Source organism: Suricata suricatta, chromosome X (assembly GCF_006229205.1).
Source record: "Suricata suricatta isolate VVHF042 chromosome X, meerkat_22Aug2017_6uvM2_HiC, whole genome shotgun sequence".
NCBI lineage: Eukaryota > Metazoa > Chordata > Mammalia > Carnivora > Herpestidae > Suricata > Suricata suricatta.
Genome location: NC_043717.1, coordinates 106,485,987 through 106,504,624, shown reverse-complemented (window position 1 = coordinate 106,504,624; position 18,638 = coordinate 106,485,987). Strand labels below are relative to the sequence as shown.

General features: G+C 45.1%; 1 protein-coding gene across 1 annotated transcript in view; it reads right to left on the bottom strand.

Moving 5' to 3' along the window:
* Positions 1–18,638, bottom strand: part of AFF2 (AF4/FMR2 family member 2) — a 307,058-nt gene that overhangs the window by 17,751 nt on the left and 270,669 nt on the right. Inside the window, exons 9-15 of the mRNA XM_029930698.1 lie at positions 17,333–17,492; positions 14,700–15,704; positions 13,137–13,258; positions 9,134–9,356; positions 4,115–4,410; positions 3,531–3,594; positions 198–334 (exon numbers count right to left, since the gene is read on the bottom strand). Of these exons, the coding sequence (XP_029786558.1) occupies positions 198–334; positions 3,531–3,594; positions 4,115–4,410; positions 9,134–9,356; positions 13,137–13,258; positions 14,700–15,704; positions 17,333–17,492 (2,007 nt within the window). The remainder of the gene's footprint in view (positions 1–197; positions 335–3,530; positions 3,595–4,114; positions 4,411–9,133; positions 9,357–13,136; positions 13,259–14,699; positions 15,705–17,332; positions 17,493–18,638) is intronic.

Here is an 18,638-nt window from a genome sequence, read left to right as displayed (position 1 = left end):
AAAAAAAAGAAATCAACCAATATCACAAAAAAAATAAAAGCAGTGTCTATCAACTATAAATTTTCCATGATGTTAATCAGATGGCAAGAACTAATTATGATGACTTCTAAGAAGATGCATAGGACAAACCATTAGGAGGAGGATATGGTATTTTTAGAAAACATAGCAGCTCCTAATTATGTAGAAAAGCCATGAACCTGAGGAGCTCCACGGTCTCGGAGTACATGGTGTACGGAGACTTGGCTTCCAGAGGGTCGCGCTCCATCGCGTTGCCGCATTCGGTGAATGACAGGGCTGCATCGGCATAACTCACGGCTTTGCCAAATTTCTCAAACTGAAACAGTAAGATCACTTGTGAACACAATATTGCCACTTTTCTCCCTCATATTAAAGGAGTGGGTCTCAAGCTGGGGCAATTTTGCACCCCTCCCACCAGGGAACATTTGGCAACTTCTGGAGATGTTTCTGGTCGTGAACACAAGGGACTAGTTGGGAGACGCCAGAGACACTGCCAAACATTTCCCAATGCCCAGGAAAGCCCCCACAGTGAAGGATTACCCCGCCCAACATGCCAACAGTGCCAGCGTTGAGAAGCCCTGATAGAAAGGGGAGGCGATGTGTGACTTTTTATCCACAAGACACAGCTGATTTAGGTTCTGTTGTCATGATACTGAGGCTTGCAGGGAAGAGAAGAAGGCAGCCAAGGTAGCACGTGTGTTGTGGTGTTATCATGCACTTGCGGTCCTGCTGTTGTCATTATTTTTTAGTGGCCCAGAATGCAAATCACTGTCTTGGCTAGTTTCTATGCACTGAATTGATGAGCCTGGTCATGACAGGGTCCTATGGACAGAGCTTGTGGTGAACTCTGCTTTTGGTAAGGCTCCTGGACCATGTCCAGATGCAGTCTATGCTTGGAACTCTTTCTGAGCACATCAACCCACCCCCAGGAGAAGGGTAACAAATTGATGCTATTGTCATGAAAAATGTGAGGCTTTAGTGTGACTGTTGACAATAATCACATCACTTTCATTGTAAATGATGGTCTGAAATAGTGTGTCAAAAAGCCAAAAAATATAGCACTACTAAATATTTTAGTTTAGTAAAATTTTATTGCAAAAGGTTTTAGCCCGGATAATGGTCATGATTAAACTGACTTAGACATACTGATTTCTTTTTTATGTGTAATGAATATTATATATGACACTTTTATAGTGAGTATTTTATAACAGTGTTTAATGTTTTCAATTTTTGATAGCAGGATGTAGAAATTCCACTAATATGGAATTCTATGGAAAAGAGCCAATATAATGCAGATTTAGCTGTTTTAATTTTCTTGTATACCTTTTATCAAAATATTTTCTTGGGACTGTGAAGGTTTCAATTCTCAAAATGGCAGAGAGGCTGTCTCTAGCAAAGGATTAAGTACAACTGCTTCTTGTAAATGATTCTCTTTATAATAAATGTTCTTCAGCTTTTATATTCACTGCAGGAATTCTGTGCTTTCCCTACTGTACGCTGTTGTGGAAAAATATTGGTTTCAACCAAATTCAAAGTGATCTTATGCAAACCTATGTGTGTATATGCAAACTATCTCCTTCTTCCCTTGCTTTCCAAGATTATTTCCTTAGGTAATCCAGCTCTAACTGACTTTCCCATGGGGAAATTAATCTTTACATCCTCAGTTTTCAAAGTGACTTTTCATTCACAAATCCATAGCTGGAAGGCTTCTTAAAGATCTCCTGGCCCAAACCTCTCTTTTTTCCAAGAGGAGAAACTGAAGTCCAGATGGAAATTACATGGCCATAGTGCCAATCAGTGGCAGGTCACACCCTCTTCTTGGGGTTCAGTTTCGCCGTCCATAAAACGAGTCGCTTGAACTATAGAGGGGCTTCCAGCTCTGGCACAGATAAAAGCCTAGAGAAGATATCTTCCTCTAAATGAGTGTTTCTTCACACTCTTTCCCTCATTACCACCTCACCCTTGGCTACTGAGGAGGTATTTCAGATATTTTTTCCACACAGCTCCACTGAAATTTAAATGCGAAAAATATACACATTATCTCTTTATGTACTGTTGCCTTGGGGGTCACAACCGTTGCAATGTCTGACTTTTTTGCTTTACCCCCAAACTGGCTTTTGACCCCATGCAGGGGATGAAATACCCCCAAATGAAAATGCATTTTCTAAAGGCTTAGGCCAAGAGTGATTTTGGGGGTTCACATAAACAACACTGGAAGGGAACAGTGTTAGTGCTTAATCACATGTGTAGATCCCTGTGGCTCTGATTCTTCTCAGTTCTTCTAGATCTCATGTACCTGGTCTCCCGTGCCCATCCCACTCTTCCTGAGCCTGGGGACCAGCCTGTCAAGAGAAAGTTCATGTGCTCCCTTGCCCTGATCTTGCCAGGGTCAACCACACAGCATGTCTGTGCTGCTGCGGAGTTGAGGACATGCCTTCTGTATCACAGTCTCACCAGCATCTGTGGTGGAGTTGGTACTCAGGCTGCTTTGTTTCATCTGCAAGAGCGAGGACAATAGTTTTCAAAGGAGCGCTCACACCACAGAAAGGTTAGCTGTAGATAGTACCTGAGCAACTTGGACCATGGTGGGACAATGACATAAAGTAGGGAAGTGACAGATGCAGCAAGTCACAGTGCAGAGGCTGGCATGGTAGTCTATCACAGCCCTGCCAGTGTCCAACACTACGGGTCCGCTACTTCCTGGATAGATGCAATGCCATGATGGAGGGTACTATTCTTTTTAACATAACAGAGTTGAATTGATTCCTGTAGTTGTGCTGGGGTTCAGTCAAAGGTGAAGATCCCGAATTGAGGGCCTTCTCTAAGACGGCAGAGAGGGTTAATGCCCACGCCTGGGTCCCAGGCTCAGAACTTCTGATTCCATTTGTCTAGGGTATGACTTGGGCATCAGGTTTGTTTTAAACCTCCCTGAAGAATTATAGCATATGTTTGGGACCCCCTATTAGGAGGAGCAATCAAGACAACTCAACATGCTGAACTCATTGCTGATCTAGGTGGCCAAGACCCTTGAGGCTGTGGGGCCATGCGTCCTCAGAAATCCAGATGACAGAACTTCCCTTTTCTGTGTAGGGTCCTTACCTGGCCGTAGGTCTCATTCTGGAAACATGTGATCGATGCAGCACAGGGCAGAGTTTTTTCTACACACCTAGGTTTCCCAAAGCTAATTTTTGAGGCCACATAACCAGCTTTCCATAACCTTCTCTCTGCCACACCAGTCCTGATTTATTGGGACCAATGGGAGTTCCCACTTTCTCCAGGGCAGTTTCAAAAGTCATTTGGAAATTCACTCAAAAGACAACAATAGGAAGAGCAAGAACGTGGATGAAGGCAGGGCAACATGCTGCCAAGGACCTGGGAACTACGCTCTGAGGAGTTAGCCCCAACCTCCTTGTGTCAGAGCAGCAAGGAACTTTGACCTGTATGCTTCTTGGTTCTCCTTCAAAGCATAATACCTTAACGGGAGGAAAGCAGTGAGAGGAAAAAAAACCTACCAGTGCGTCAGCTTTGTGCTTTAGCTTCTTAGCCTCTTGCATGTAAAAATCAGCATTGTGAACCCTAAACAAACAAAAGGAGCTGTTTCAGCAACCAAGGTTTCATCTTTTCACTGAAAAGCCCGATTGTTTCGCTATAAATCCATTCCAATACAATGCCCTCAAAAGGGTAGGTGAATGCTCTCCTTCCTGTACCAATCAACCCCGAAATAACCCCAGAAGTGGAACAGGAAGTGCATAATATGCATTGGGATAAATGACTGTCCCCTCCAACCCAGCCATTCCACGGTCTGAACATTCCATGGACCCAAATGAACCTGGCAGCCATTGGACACTGTTCAATCTTAGGATATGGATAAGAAAGAGAACAAAGCAACCTAGAATTAAGAACCTGTCTTTGGAAACAGTAACAGAGCTCCATGATTAACATGGGCCAAAGACATTTCTCATTGGGGATGGAGCTGTGCTTGAGGAGGAAGAGCTACTGCCAAGGTCTTACTTTGGGTGACACGTGGAATGTGCTAGAAAAGCCATACAGCCTCCACCCCCAACACTGTGTCCATGGTAATTAGGAGACAACATACGAGTCATCGAAAGTGAGCTTGGGTCTCCGGACGTTGGTGCTGCTGCTGGACAGAAGGGGCAAGGCTGCCCAGGACGCCATCTCCAGGTGACTGCTGTCCATGAGGCCGGTGGTGATGGTAGAGGTGATGGTGGAAATGGTGGTGGTAGTGGTTGTGGTAGTGGCTGTGGCAGTGGCAGTGGCAGTGGCCGTGACAGTGGCAGTGACAATGGCAGTAGCAGTGACAGTGGCAGTGGCAATAGCAGTGTTGGTGACTGTAACGGTGGCAGAGGCTGTCTTTTTTGGAGTGTCTCCATCCTGGGAAAAAGGACAAAGAGTCGCCATAAGGTCCAGCTTTTTAGACCATCTTTTTGTATGTACTTTTTTTTTATAATAGTTTATTGTCAAATTGGTTTCCATATAACACCCAGTGCTTCTCCCCACAAGTGCCCCCCACCATGACCAATGTCAAGCACATTAGGAAACAAGGCAAGAGAAAGGAAAACAATGCACTCAGCTAGTCAGGCGCTACGATTACATAAGCCCCATTATCCCGTGAAGACAGCCATTGGCAAATCTGGTAGGAGAGGTGGGTGGGGAGAGGACGAAGGGGGAAGGGAAGGAAATAAAGATAGAGAGATGAGCAAGGAGAGAGAGGACTGAGCAAGAATAAGTGCAAGAGTTGGAAAGCTTGTTAAAACACAGGCTGCTAGACCTCCTCCCCAAAGTTTCTCATTCAGGCTGTACAAGGTGACCTGAAATTTGCATTTCTCATAAGTTCCCAGGTGATACTGATTCTGCTAGTCTGGGAACCACACTGCTCTAATGAATCATATTTGTAAATCAAATCACCTTTTCGTGCAATGAGTAACCACTTCCTAACTTATCTACTTGTCATATGTCAAGTTTACCGAAGCAAAGTACGTAAAGTGTGTTGTCCTGGTAGAACAAAACAAACAAACAAACATTAAAAAAATAAAAAAGAATTTTTTTTCCTGTAATGTCTTTGTCTGGATTGAGTGTTAGGATAATGATGGCCCTCATAGAATATCGGGAAATATTCCTTCCTTTCCATTTTTCTGAGAAAAGTTGGTATAGAATTGGTATTACTTAATCCTTAAATATTTGAAATAATGTACCAGTGAAGAAATTTTAGCTACAGGTTTCTTTGTGGGAAGATTTTAAATTAAAATTTCAACTTACTTAATAAAGTAAAGCTATACTGGTTTAAAACTTTTTAGTGAGTGCAAGAGAAAGAGAAAGGAGGGGGAGAGAAAGAGAGAGGTGAACCTGATATGTATATTTTTGATAAGGGAACAGCTCAGAACTTTCACTAGGGTAAATAAGGTGTCCGAGTCACTCTGCAAAATACCAAATCCAGTGTAGCAAATAGCAGCACACCAGGCCTTGTATCTTGGGACCAAGGCTGAAGCTGCCTTTTGTTCACTGAGGTCGTGACTGATGTCTGTGTCTATGTCACCCGAGGGCCTCCAGGATGGTGAAAGCTTATCCTGACCAGATCAAAAACCAAATGGGTAAGAGACTTCTGAGTTTTACTCTGAACTGTCATTACCCACAGAAAGAGTGGGATCCAGATGAAGAAAGTAGGTGGCAAGGTTTGTAATCCTGTGACAGTATGTGTCACAAGACCACATGCCCTGTTCACATGGTAGACTCTGCCCTCCCCATCTGGCAATGGTGGGATGATACTGACTGTTCTATTTCTGGCCATGCTTTGCCATGGGAACCTCTTCCTCCTGCTCTGCTGAGTTGGTGTCTCCCTAAGGTTGGCATCTCCCAAGGTTCATTGCTCAGGTCTCTTATTTCTTGACCTTGGCAGGATTTCCCAGTCATGTATGTGTTGGTACAGATTTGACAACTTGCAGATCACTGCCAAATGGAAACCTCGATCTTATGCTCTCTCTAGAGCTCTAGACCTGCAGTGATCACCTCTGGCTCATTACCACCAAGATGGCCCATTAGTATTTCAAATTGCTCGGAAACCAAATTGATAACCAAACCCATCCCCTCTTTCTGGTAATGGCAGGATGGTCTTCCCTGTCACCAATGCTGGATTTCTCCATGTAAGGAGCACTGTGGTCATCCCCGAGGTAGGAGCATGGGAATCAGTGTCTCCTGATCTTGCCTTCCTTCTGAGCTGCTCTGCTCAATCAGCTTTATATATTGAAGTTCTGTAAACTCTTCCATTTCAGAAAATGATACTGTTCCTAAAACTCTTTTGAAAAGAGCTTCAAAATAAAATGAATTTCACAGCTGTATTTCATCTTTAATTTCTTCCTCTTCATTACCCTTATCCAATCAATTACAAAGTCCTATTCATTCAGTCTTTCCAACGTTTCCCAAATCTGTCCCTCCTTCCTCTGAAGCCTCAAAGTGCAGGTCCTTGTAGCTTCCGACCGAGACCATCAGCCTCCTGATTAGACCCCTGACCTCTGAGCTAGCCTCTCCAATCCACTCCCAATCTGCTGCCAGCCAGCCTGCACTCCTTATGGAAAGCTCCAATGCATTTCACTGCCTCACATCCAAATGCCAACACAAGGCTGAGCTCCTTTGCTAGCATGTAAGGTCTTCCCAGATCTGGCTTCAGCTTTCCACTTTATCTCCCACTACTCACTCCCATGGACCTTCCACCAGACTGAACACATCTCACTTTCTTCACTGTCTTGCTTTGGTAAAAGGCAAAAGATTTACGAGATCTGAAGAGAAACCAGAGTATTCACTGTCTTGCTTTGGTTCATGCATAGTCTCATAGTTGAAAGTACCTTCCTTGTATTACCTTTCTTTCTTTTCTTTTTTTTTTTTTTGCCTTGTGATAATTTACTTTTTAATTTTAAGAAATCGTGGTAAAACACACATGACTGGCTTATTTCATCCAGCATAAAGTCCTCAAGGCTCATCCCTGTTGTAGCATGCGTCAGAACTTCCTTCCCTTTTAAGGCTGAATAATATTCCATTGTATGGACAGATCCCATTTTGTTTATCTACTTCCCTCATTTCTAAACTGTATTCATCTATTAAGGCCCAGCTCAACAAATACCTTCTCCTCCAAAAAACCCACCTTCTGTCTATAGCCAGAAATGCTTGAATCCTCTTTGGTCCCATTAGAGATCTGAAGTCTGTCTCAATCCCTTCTCTATGACACTAATCACCACGGCCATTTTATATTCTAGCTCTTAGAGCACATGTTTCATTGCTTCCCTTACATTGAGAGCTCTCTGAACACTGGAGCCCTCTCTGATTTATGACATGGCTACCGTAACCCATGCCCCCTGCCTCACAGCCTTGTGTTCCCAGTAGTTTACTGAGTGCATGAATGCACACCTGCCTTAGTCAAAAGGTCACCTTAAAAATAGAAGCCAGGGCACCTGGGTGGCTCAGTAGGTTAAGGGTCCGAATTTGGCTCAGGTCATGATCTCATGGTTTGTGAGTTCAAGCCAAGCATCAGGCTCACTGCTGCCAGTTCAGAGCCTGCTTTGGATCCTCTACCTCCCTTCTCTCTCCCTGCCTTTTCTTCCTCTCTCTTTCTCTATGTCTCTCAAAAATGATAAAAAAATTAAAAATAAAAGCCAAATGTGAACCTTTTTTTATGTCCATGAAAGTCTATCATTTTCACTTGATCCAGGATCTTCTGATTATGAAAAAGTCTTACCACCAAGAGCTCAGCGAGATGAATTTAATGAGAAGCTACACATCTAAAAATTGTTATGATGGATAGGGAGAAAATAGTTGACAAATCATCATGGATTTTATTGAACCCAAACACATAAAAAAATCAGAGCCTTCTAAAACTCCTAAGCCAACTCCATGTTTCTACTGCCAAAGCCAGATGGCCCAGACCAAACAGTGGAATCAGCCCAAGATGATCCCACTCATTCTCTATGGCCAAGATATGTGACAAGAACTCTGAAGCACGACATCCAACTGCACACATGGCATTGATGTCAGTCCTGGCACATCGACTGGAAATGGCTTTATTCAGTCATGATCATGTAAGTTACATAAACATGTCCTCTGTCCACATTCAGGCATCTACTGACTCAATAAATAAGCCTTCATGCAAATGTGGAATACAAAAGAAGCTGAGAGCACAAAACTGAAAACATGTTGGGAACTGGAAGAAGCCTTATAGATCATCTAGTCAAATCCACTCATTTTATGGACTCTAGAGGTTTTGTAATTTGCCAAGGCCACAGAAAACTCACTGCAGTTTTAGCACTATGAACCAAGTATCTTAACTCCTAGGCTCGGGTAAGAATGTACTAGTCTTCTGGCTTTCCAGCCATTCCCAAAGAGAAGGAATGGCCAAAGAAGAGGCGATGGGTGGTTAGTCATGGGAGGCTATCACGGGAGACTCAGGTGATTTCCTGAAGAAGGACAATCCATTTCTAGGTGCAGAAACAACCATATTTATCAGGTTTCCCTAGAAAAGTGATACAGAGTCTCAATTTTCTGTGCTAATGGTGCAGCTATACAGGAAATCCAAAGGCTGGATAATCCTTTAGCTGGGCTTAGAACCACAGTTGTGTGATTTTTAGCCACAGATTCGTCTTTTAAATTCCATCCTTTACAGTCACTGTTTTGAGCATAATTTACATGTGCTAACCTGGCTGGTGGCAGGATGTATGTGGGGGTCCAGCCCCAGTTTAGTGATCTTGAGCAATCCCACCCCATCCATGTGTTTGCTAAATGATCGGTGCCTATCATGTGCCAGATGCTGTGATCAGTATTTTGGAAGCTTCCCTGCTGCCAAGCCATGAAAGCATTGGATCAAAGGATATCCAAGGCCCTGAGTCTCTGCATAATAATCTGTTTGGTTAAGTAAGACTAGAATGAAAAATTCATCCTACGTTAGAATAATCAGGATTTGAAATAATGGAGAGTTTGTATATTTCTGCACACACACACACTTGTATCTTCTCTCTGCCTCTTCTGCCCATCCCGCTGTAGTTGCATCCAGTTCGATAAGCTGGGTCAACTTATTTCTACCTGATGATTATAATATTTCTTCTAAAATGCTTACATTTACGGATATTCCTTTGAAAGTAGCACAGAATTTGCCTTCACTCCTCTTAGGTTTGGTAGATGTGATGTGTCCAATCATAGGGATGTTTTTGTCTTGACCGAAGGGACCATTGGTGCCACTCATGTTTCTGCGGCGTGGAGGATCCTCTGGCAGTGGGGAGAGTGGCGGAGGAAACAGCTTTTCTTCTTTCCTTCTATTTGCTCTCCTGGATGAATTGTTCCTGGGTAAACAAAAAGTGTAGGGTGTCATAAAGTTTTGTCTCTCTATTATGGCTTTTCCCATGATGCTGGTACTTTCACCTTAAGTGATATTTTAGTTGATGGTCTTTTGCCTATGGTGAAAAGTATGGATATAAAAATGCACATCGACATAGATATCTATAGAGAGATATAACTATAAATAAATGCAAATGTATGTATCCAAGAATAAACACACATCTTTGAAGCAGAACTCCATGAAAAATGTAAATGTCTAAGGGTGCTACAGCATGATATTTGCAACCTTTCAAGATGCCTCTTAATTAGATTTTTATGGAAAAGCCAATGCAGACGTTAATCCCGTCATTTTTTTTAGGATCGTTCCTACTTATTTTGCCCCAGGACTTAACTGCATAATCACACAATGAATGGTACAATAAACAATTAGTGGGGGGATATTTTCTTAAGAAATAGTATGCTTGTACATTACTTAGCTATCAATAACACACTAAATACTTTTGTGACACATTGCACACTGTACGTTCAAAATGTTCTATGCCCACACCGAGGCGTAAGAAGCCCTTGACCGCAAGCTCTTATATTGGAGAGTACTGATGTGCTCCACTTTACAGAACCCATTTGAAACCTATTTTGTCATATCGCCACAAGACATCTGTAGTTCTAGAAGTACTCCTGTGCTTTCAGACTGATTTATCTGCCCATTAAATGGGCACCATCAAATAGAGGCTTCAAATAAAACAGAACAACTAAAACCTTATGCTAGCTGCTTAACATGGTAATTGGGTCATGGATTTTCATTTTAGTTACTGTCTTAGCCTAATCAATGAAGATTACTTGAATTTTAATCTTTTCTTACACAACTAATATTGCACTGTGCAGCCATCTACTTTCCATGATTATTGACTACAATTTTCAATAGCAAATTAAGTCAATGAGAATTTATGTTTTCCCTCTTGGTCAATTTCAGTCAGTGTCTAGAAATATAGATTTACAATATCTCAAGGCAACAAATCAAAGATGAACAAGCATTCAAGTGTTGCATTTCCTGCAGTGGTAGCAGTCAATGCAGCCTGCTCATTCCACTTCCACTGTGTTGCCCGCATTTGCCAACTGTAATAATATTTGCCATCTTCTCCATCTTTTGTTTCATAAATGTGGCCCTATGCCAATTTTTGTCAAGCAGCAACATTTCTAAAAACACAACTGCTTCTGCCATTATGCCAATTGGTCAAAATGAACTAAAAAATATTTGCCAGCAGATTTTAAAAATTGCTTTGATGTGGAGAACCATTTTCAGAGAGCTGTGATGCCTGATTAAAACAATGGTGAACATATGGATTCAGATTCCTTTTCATGAGGAAGCTCCACAAACATCAGGCCATGCTAAGTGTAATCAGTATGGAGGCATCTGCGTGGAGGGATATTAAGCATCGCCATGGCATCTATGGGAAATGAATGGTTCGTTAGCCACAGCCACTCCTCTGCTACTTGAGCTGCCAGAGAACGCAGTGAGGACTTCAAGGGGCAAATCTGTTCCCTAGAGGCATTGGATTTGCCTATGGCTAGTACAGTTGGGCTAGACCTTCCCATCTGCCACTGGACACAGGATGCTGCACACAGTCCAGCACATTCTGTGCGGCGGACACTGGTCATCTGGGCCCCTTTCCATTTGCTAGTGAGCTGGAACTATGGGGCTTTTAATAACTTCCTTGGTGAAGGAAACCCAGGGAGCAGGTTATGGAAATCACTCTGTCACCATTATGGCACCTTACTATGAGAACAGTTTTTGCCACTTTGGGCACCTCTTGGTGAAGGCCAGAGGAGGACAGCAGATAAGAGAAGTGTGTCCCCACCACCACTCAATGCTTCAGAGGCTCTGCTGATGGTTTAAGCTCCCAAGGAGGTGTGGGGTGCGGGTCGGGCTCTGCAGGGCCCTCCTGCTGGATGACGGAAACCACAGCTGTCATGGTCTGGTGTGGCAGTCTTGGCTAGGTTTAGAACATTTGTTTAGAAAAGTGAACGCTGTCTCATAGAAATTTTCAAGGATTAGCTTTGGACGGTTGACAAGGCACAAGGAGCAAATGGAGCAGATTTGGATTTGTTAGATAAGCCTAAGAACCTGAATGATAAATGCTCGTAGGTAAACACTGCATTACTAACGACTACAAAAGCAGAAAGACCATAAAGACCGTGATTTAGAAACACCATTTTATGAAGAACAAATTCAAATTATTGGACATTTACTGAATAGTTGGTCATCACTCTTGCATGATCTGGGAGAAATATCAGGTCACTGGGCTGCTTAGGGAAACTAGCATCAGAGATTGATGGTTGTGGCAATGCCTCCTGCCTTTTCCTTGTGCCTACAAGTGGCCTGAATTGGTCAAAGCCTGGGAACTGGGAAGGTTGTGCCACCTAGCGATGCCATTTTAGTCCATCCTCCAGGAAAGGAGGAGGGCCATGGAAGGACCATGTTTGACCACTGGGGAAGAAGCATGCTTCACCACAGGCCCGGCTCACTCTTCTGTGAAGGGCTCAGCTTGCCCCACTGGAGGGGCCGCTAGTTCTGAGAATGCCAAATATGCAACAGGATGTTTTGGAGCGAAGTTATACCCAGGATACACAGGCACTGCACAAAACGGTACGGAGCCTCTGGGAGAGGGGCGGCTCAGGGCCCAAATCTCTTTATTATACCAACTGGCTAGAGTGGTAATTGGCCTTTTCCAAACTCTCCTCTCAAAATAATAAGGATCTAAACAAATGTGAGCTGAAAACTTATTTCCGACATCTTATGTGTGGCAGATTGATGCCATATCACTGATGTTAAACAGTAATCTGTGAAATCAATTGTTAGCAGCAGTTACCAGATTGCCTCTCGGCTCTGGGTTGCTAATAGGCTCCAAAACTGGTCTTTGATGGAAGTAATCTCTAATGCTGAACGAATTTATGGCAATAATTATCCAGACGGAATGGTTCCAGTAGCTGACGTGACTGTTAGTTAAGTGATATTTATAAGATGGAAGAACTCGGTCACAACACTTGGTAGCAACAGAGGGCAGAACTTGTCCTGGGAAAGCTGGGGCCATCTGAGTGGGGAGGGGACAAGGGGGCGTAGCGCCTGCCTCTGGCCTTTTATGCCAAGAGGGAGAGGTGGAAGGGGCAGCAGCCTGTTGGAACTAACATATGTACCACAGCCGGCTTTCTCTGACACACAACTGCTCCGGAGAAGGTCAGCTCGCACACGTCCCTCATCTCTCTGGCCTCCTCAAACCTGTCATGGTGCTGGCCTGTGAGGAGTTCAGAAGGTACCTGCGAATCCTCAAGCTCTGTATTAAGGTTAAGTAATGGCACCAGAAAGGAAGCAGCAGCTGGGCATCCTATTAAGGCCAAGGGGTTGTTTTCATCACCAACCAAACGGGAAGTTGCCCAGAAGCAGGTGTTCTGCTTCAAGTGATGGGCGCTTCTCGATGCTGTCCCTTTTTAATTCGGTCACAACTTTTACTCTTCCCTTAGTGCTGAAAATTCACTTTGGTCCTCCATGTGGGTTGGAGTAAAGAAACATGGCTAGAAAGCTCATGGAGTCTCCCCAGATGTGGAGCCTGTAGGTCCCACCCAGGGACATCTCTCAGGACTGGATTGAGCAACTTCTGCTTTCCTACTTACCACTCCTCTGAAACAGGACCCTCGCCTCCCACCCCGCCCCCAATCAAAAAGGCTTCAGTTGACTTTCCTGAAGAAACTGAACAATCATCAAGTGACATACAAAGACAGGGAAAACTCACTCTTTAGTGTTGGGAGGCTTGTGGTGTGGGGCTGGCGAGATGCAAGGAGGCAGCAGGCAGATAGTGGTGGCCTCCTCCAGACGTGGCTTCTTCTCAGGGATTTTCTCTGCAATTTCCATTGGCTTTAATGGGAAGAAAAACACAGTGTTTTAAATACATGGCACATGCAGACATTTAAGAAGCATGGGCGAGGGAGACAGTTTGCTTCTATTTTAACTTCTAGATTAGCCAGGGGAGTTAAATGCACATCTCTGATCAGAAAGAAAAGCAATCGTCCTTGCCTAGCTTACTCCTACCAAGAAGTTGGCATTTGAGTGAGCCGAGCTGTGATGTGACCCTCTGATTAAAGACTGAGTGGCGCAGGACTCTCCTACCAAAAGCAAAGAGAATCTATAATTTTCAGACCCTTCTCCCATCAACATTGCCCCCGCAGAAGAGTAGCATAGAAACTAACATCGAAACTCTATCATGGCATGAAGCTGTCCAAGCAGCACGGGGATTGTGGGTTACATATCAACTTCACTCATACCATCAACAACATGCAAGGCCATACAGCATGTGCGAGACCTGCCTCGGCATGTGCTGGCTCTGAAGGTATGTGCTTGCTGCCCCTGGATGCACTGCCATCATCCCTAAGAGTGGGGAAATGGTGACAGAGCAAGAGCCGCAGACTTTCCGTGGAAGCCATTAAAAATAGTATTACCCAAATACCACCATGAGATGATATTACTCTAGAAAACTACACTGAGATCTGGAGGTACAACAGAATGAGCCTATTAGATACAAATTCACTTGCCCAGAGGTATTTGAAATGGGAAGAGGCCATTTTGGGTTTTCCCTTCGGATGATAGGGGTCTTTTTAAAAAGAAATTTTCATACCCAACGTGGGGCTTGAACTCATGACCCTGAGATGAAGAGTTCTATACTCTACGGGCTGAGACATCCAGGCATCACTCTCCTTCTGATGATAGTTTGCAGCACTGGAATTCAGCCCTAACCTCTCGCAGGTGAGGTTTCCCCAATTGGGGCCAACCACACACGTCAGGGGACCCAGTGCGCTGGGCAGACTGGGTGTCTGCTAGGAACCAGGGTAATCAAAGTATCAGCCAGGTGTGGGGATGCTGATGTGTCTGGGGAAATTCACGAGGCCCAGAGGATGCATTTTTGACCTTCGGAGCACTCGGGTGCCCTGCTGCTACCAGGTTAGGGACTGTGGAGTGTGTATACGTGAGTCCATGAAAGCAGGAGTCACTTAAGGAGACCATTCTGGGGACTGGCTGCCTGGGGCAAGGCAACATCCTTCATAGTCTTCTTGCCTATACATCATAATCCTTCTTATGCCATATCAGATACTCTTCACACTGGCTGCCAAACCCCACGCCATTCCTAACACTTCCTCCCTAGTCACGTCAAATACTGCATTTCCCATGGAAACCACCATTGCCTTCCCCAAAGACTGCAGTCTGCTACCATGAGCCTCCTTGTGAATGAGACTCAGCATCAAGTTCGCCAATAGACTGTCACTGCTCATGGTCACTCGGCAGGCCACTGGGGACAGCTTACCTTGTGCTTACGCTTGCCCTTAGGGGCGGGTTTTTCCACAGCCACCGCAGCGGTCTGGCGCTTGGGCTTCGACGCAGTCTCCTTGTGCTCTGGCTTGGCTGGTGCTGCTTGCAGTGTATTGTGACCAGGTACTCTAGAGAGCAGGTCAAGGTCAATCTTCACCCAGAGATTTTTCCGATTCTCATGATCTCGGAGAGGAGAGAGAAGCTCGGTTTGCATGACAGGGATGGGTGAAAAAGCTGGTTCCTCACTATTGATGGAGATGTTGCCACTGCTGCCGCTGACCAAGGTGCTGAGGGTCAGGCTGGCACCACAGGTTTCCTTTGATTTGGCAGAATTGCCCCCAGGAGCAATGCAAGGAGGCAGGACTTTGATCTGCAGGGTCTCTTCCTGATCGGTGTTGGAATCAGATGTAGACGAATCTGTTTCAATGAATTCCCGAGACTTTGGCACGATCTTGCCAGGCCCTCTGTACTTCTTTTTCTCGGTGGCCAAGGGAACGTGTGGCCTCGGTTCCTTTCTAGGGACTAGTTTGTGTGCAGTGGTTTTGTTGCGGCCTCTTGGTGGGTCATGAAGCTCTATGCTTTCTTTGTCTTTGGGGGTGCTGCTGGGAATATTTGGTTTGGGCCAGGTAAACTCGTCAATGCTGGTGTTCTTCTCAACTCTTTTGGGCTGTTTTTTTCCAATTGTCCTTTGAGAAGCTGTGTCAATAGTTGTTGACAACTTATGTTTTAAAGCCTTTGTTTCTGGAGTTTTCTGAGTAGGCCGTGGACGGGCTTTCTCCCTGATAACACTGAGGAGAGGCCTCTCTTTGGGTTCAGCCAGGATCTGGCTGGGGTTTGTCTTCACTTTGATCTGGACTTCCATTGGCTGGATGATTGGAGGAGGCACAGAAACCATCTCTGTGGGAGTTTCATTTTGGCCACAAATAAATGACTTGTTCTGGGATGTCACTTTGTTAAGCCATTTATCCAACTGCCACTTGTTGGTTGAAGGTGGCTCAGGCTATGGATGAGAAGCAACAGCAAGAAAGAATTTCACCTCTTTGAAGAATCTGGAAGGACCTCAAGTACACCAAATGCTGATAGGAGCTGTACATGTTAAGGGCTCTTTCACACATTGAGAAACACCCCCAGAATCCAAATTAATCAAATTACCCAGATAGACAAATATCCCACAACCTAGCCCCGATCTAGTTATGTCAACAAATTCTACTTCTCTTCTAAAAACATTCTCCACTCCGAAAGGAATGAATTCTTTACAGAGGGTTTCTTCCAAAGAGTGGGCAGGGAGGCCTGGCAGGGAAACCAGGAGGCAGAGGTCATGACTGCGGGTCCTGAAGAGCCAAGTGAGTGTGCCTCCTGTGTGATTTGAAAGGAAAATCTTCCTATCTGCCAAAGTGCCAGTGCCTCCTATCTGATACAGTAAGTCACTGCACAAAGAACAAGCCTTTTCTATTTTTAGTGAAGGATGAAAAGATCTGACTTCCAAAAAAACCACTGCATTTTCCTCAGTGTATGGGCAGTAACCGATTTATGGGGACATGCATGCAGACATTAGTGGCTGCTGTTAAGCCATGGAAATGATGCATACAATTCAGGTGCTTGATTCCTAACTCTGAATTCTGCCTGTTGAACTAAAAGAGCCATCATTTTTATTAGAACTGCTCTTCTTTTGAAAGCCATCAGCTGAGGCTTATGGCACCAGCCAACAGACGGTGACAGAATTAAAAACACTCGAGTAGCTGGGATTCCAACCTGCGCAGGACAATGGCAGGGAATGGTTGAGGAAATCGTATTGGCTACCATTGTTGGTGGAAGACACCAGCTCTGGCAGGTGCACAGAGCCTGGTTTCAGTCCTGGCTCTCTCGCTATCTACCTGGGATATGTTAGAAAAGGTATTTCTCAACCTCTCAGGACCTTATTCTCTAATCTATAAAATGGGGATAAGGATAGGGCAGGTCAAGGGCTTCTCATGGTGCCCGGCACGTGATTATTACAAACAAGTGTCTACACAGCTCTGGACGGATCTGCTTGCTGTATGCAGCGCAGGCTTGGGGGAGCTGAGGGGTTATTCTGGACTCAGAGAGGAAGGGAGGGGAAGGGTACATTTTTTATTTCAAAAGTATAATTTTGGTATTTTATGGAGCTGTGTTAAATGTGTTCATGAATTATTATCAAACACACTTGGAGGGCGCAAATTGAAATTTTAAAAATTCCATCACATTTCTTGAGTTTTACTTGCCAAGTGGCAATTTAGCACTTCAGCCTGGAATAACGGGTGGTGTCCCCAGGGCCGGAAGCGGGTGTTGACTGGTTTTCTCAAAAGAGAAGTTGCTAGCTCAGGGATCACTATTCCAGGTTTTACACGTGATGAAGCTCGAGGCTCAGAGGAGCTAAGTGAGTCACAGGGCAAGAAATGTCTGTCTTTAAGGGACCATGCAAATCCATGTTTTCGAGGGAAAAAATGATGTCAAACACCCAAACACTTTCCGGAAGTATTCACTGTGTTGACAGGGTCTGTGTGTGTATGCACACGCGCGCGCTTGCACATGCGTGCATGTATACACGCACAGGGAGTGCCGCCTGGGTGACAGGCAAATTGCGCTCACAGCGCTGGCTGCTTCACCCACCTCTGGAGTGGCCGCACGAGGTGCTTCATTGGAGTCGCTGTCAGTGGTGCTGCTTTCAGTGTCCGAGTCTGACTCGGAGCTGCTCTCAGAGTCACTGGAGCTGCCGGACCCCCCGCTAGCTTGTGCTGCAGGCGGGGGCTGAGGAGTGGCCGAGAGTGGGCTGGAAGACAAATGACATCATCCATTGCCTCATTTACTCTTGAATCAGCGGGCAAAGAGCACCCCAGCAGCCTTGTTCAGTTTAAGGACCTATGATCCGTTGGATACGGGCAGAATGGAGCACACCACCCCATTCTATACATGGGAAATGGGAGGCTCAGGAGGCCCAATGAGCGGCCAAAGGTCAAACATGTGGCCAAGCTCCTCGGGTTCCGTCCCACTGCCTTCCTCCTCAGGAAAGTCTTGCCTCCCGCATTGCACATGAAAACGTTACACCAAGGCTGCATGCCTTCCTGACACAGATACAGATACCACATGCCATACACAGCCTTAGATTCTTAACGCTCTCCTGCTTTTCTTGTTGAGATAACTTTTCATTTTGGGGTGCCAACTTGTTCAGAAACCCAGAGGTTTGTCAAGGGGCTGTGATCTCTGTTATACACACAGTGTAGTTCTTTCACTGAGGATGGGTGAATTCAACCCCCATTTGAATTGGAGGAAACTGAAGTCCCGAGGGAGGGAGACTTGTCTCTGTGGCCCATCTAGCTGGCGAAAGGAGGGGAGAACACCAACGGCAGAGGCTCTGGGAAGCATATTCCTTGTGGGGTGCCCAGCAACCAGCACCAAGGTGACCAGAGTCACATTTCTTGGCCGCCTTCATCCTAATTTTTGTAAATTCTTCTGTACAACTCTTACCGGGAGGTATGATCATAAAGGACCGAGCAAGTTTTATGATGGATTTCAAATTTGTAAAGCTGAGCAAGCAAAGCATTTGAAAACTGATACCATTTGCCACTCAGCCTTTAATGATAATCAATACTCTTCCTTAATAATCGTTTGCTCCCTGCGCCCATAACAAATCATCCTCCACTGCCTCTTGGCAAGTTGGGCTCTGTGATTGCCCCCTGCCCTTGGGCTCAGTGTCAGAAGTGGGGCTCTAACCTCAGGGAGTGGGAAGTGCTCTCATCTCCCCGTCTCATGAACCCAATACGCTCTTTGGAGGGAAGTTTAATCATGGTGAGGTCAGGGCTGGGGGCCAGAGCATGGTCACGGCTGACCTGGTGGGCCGGCCCATCCATCTGCCGGGGGCTCACTGCTGCTCACACTCCCAGCTCCCGGCCCAGGTGTCCCCCCTCAGCTCAGTCAG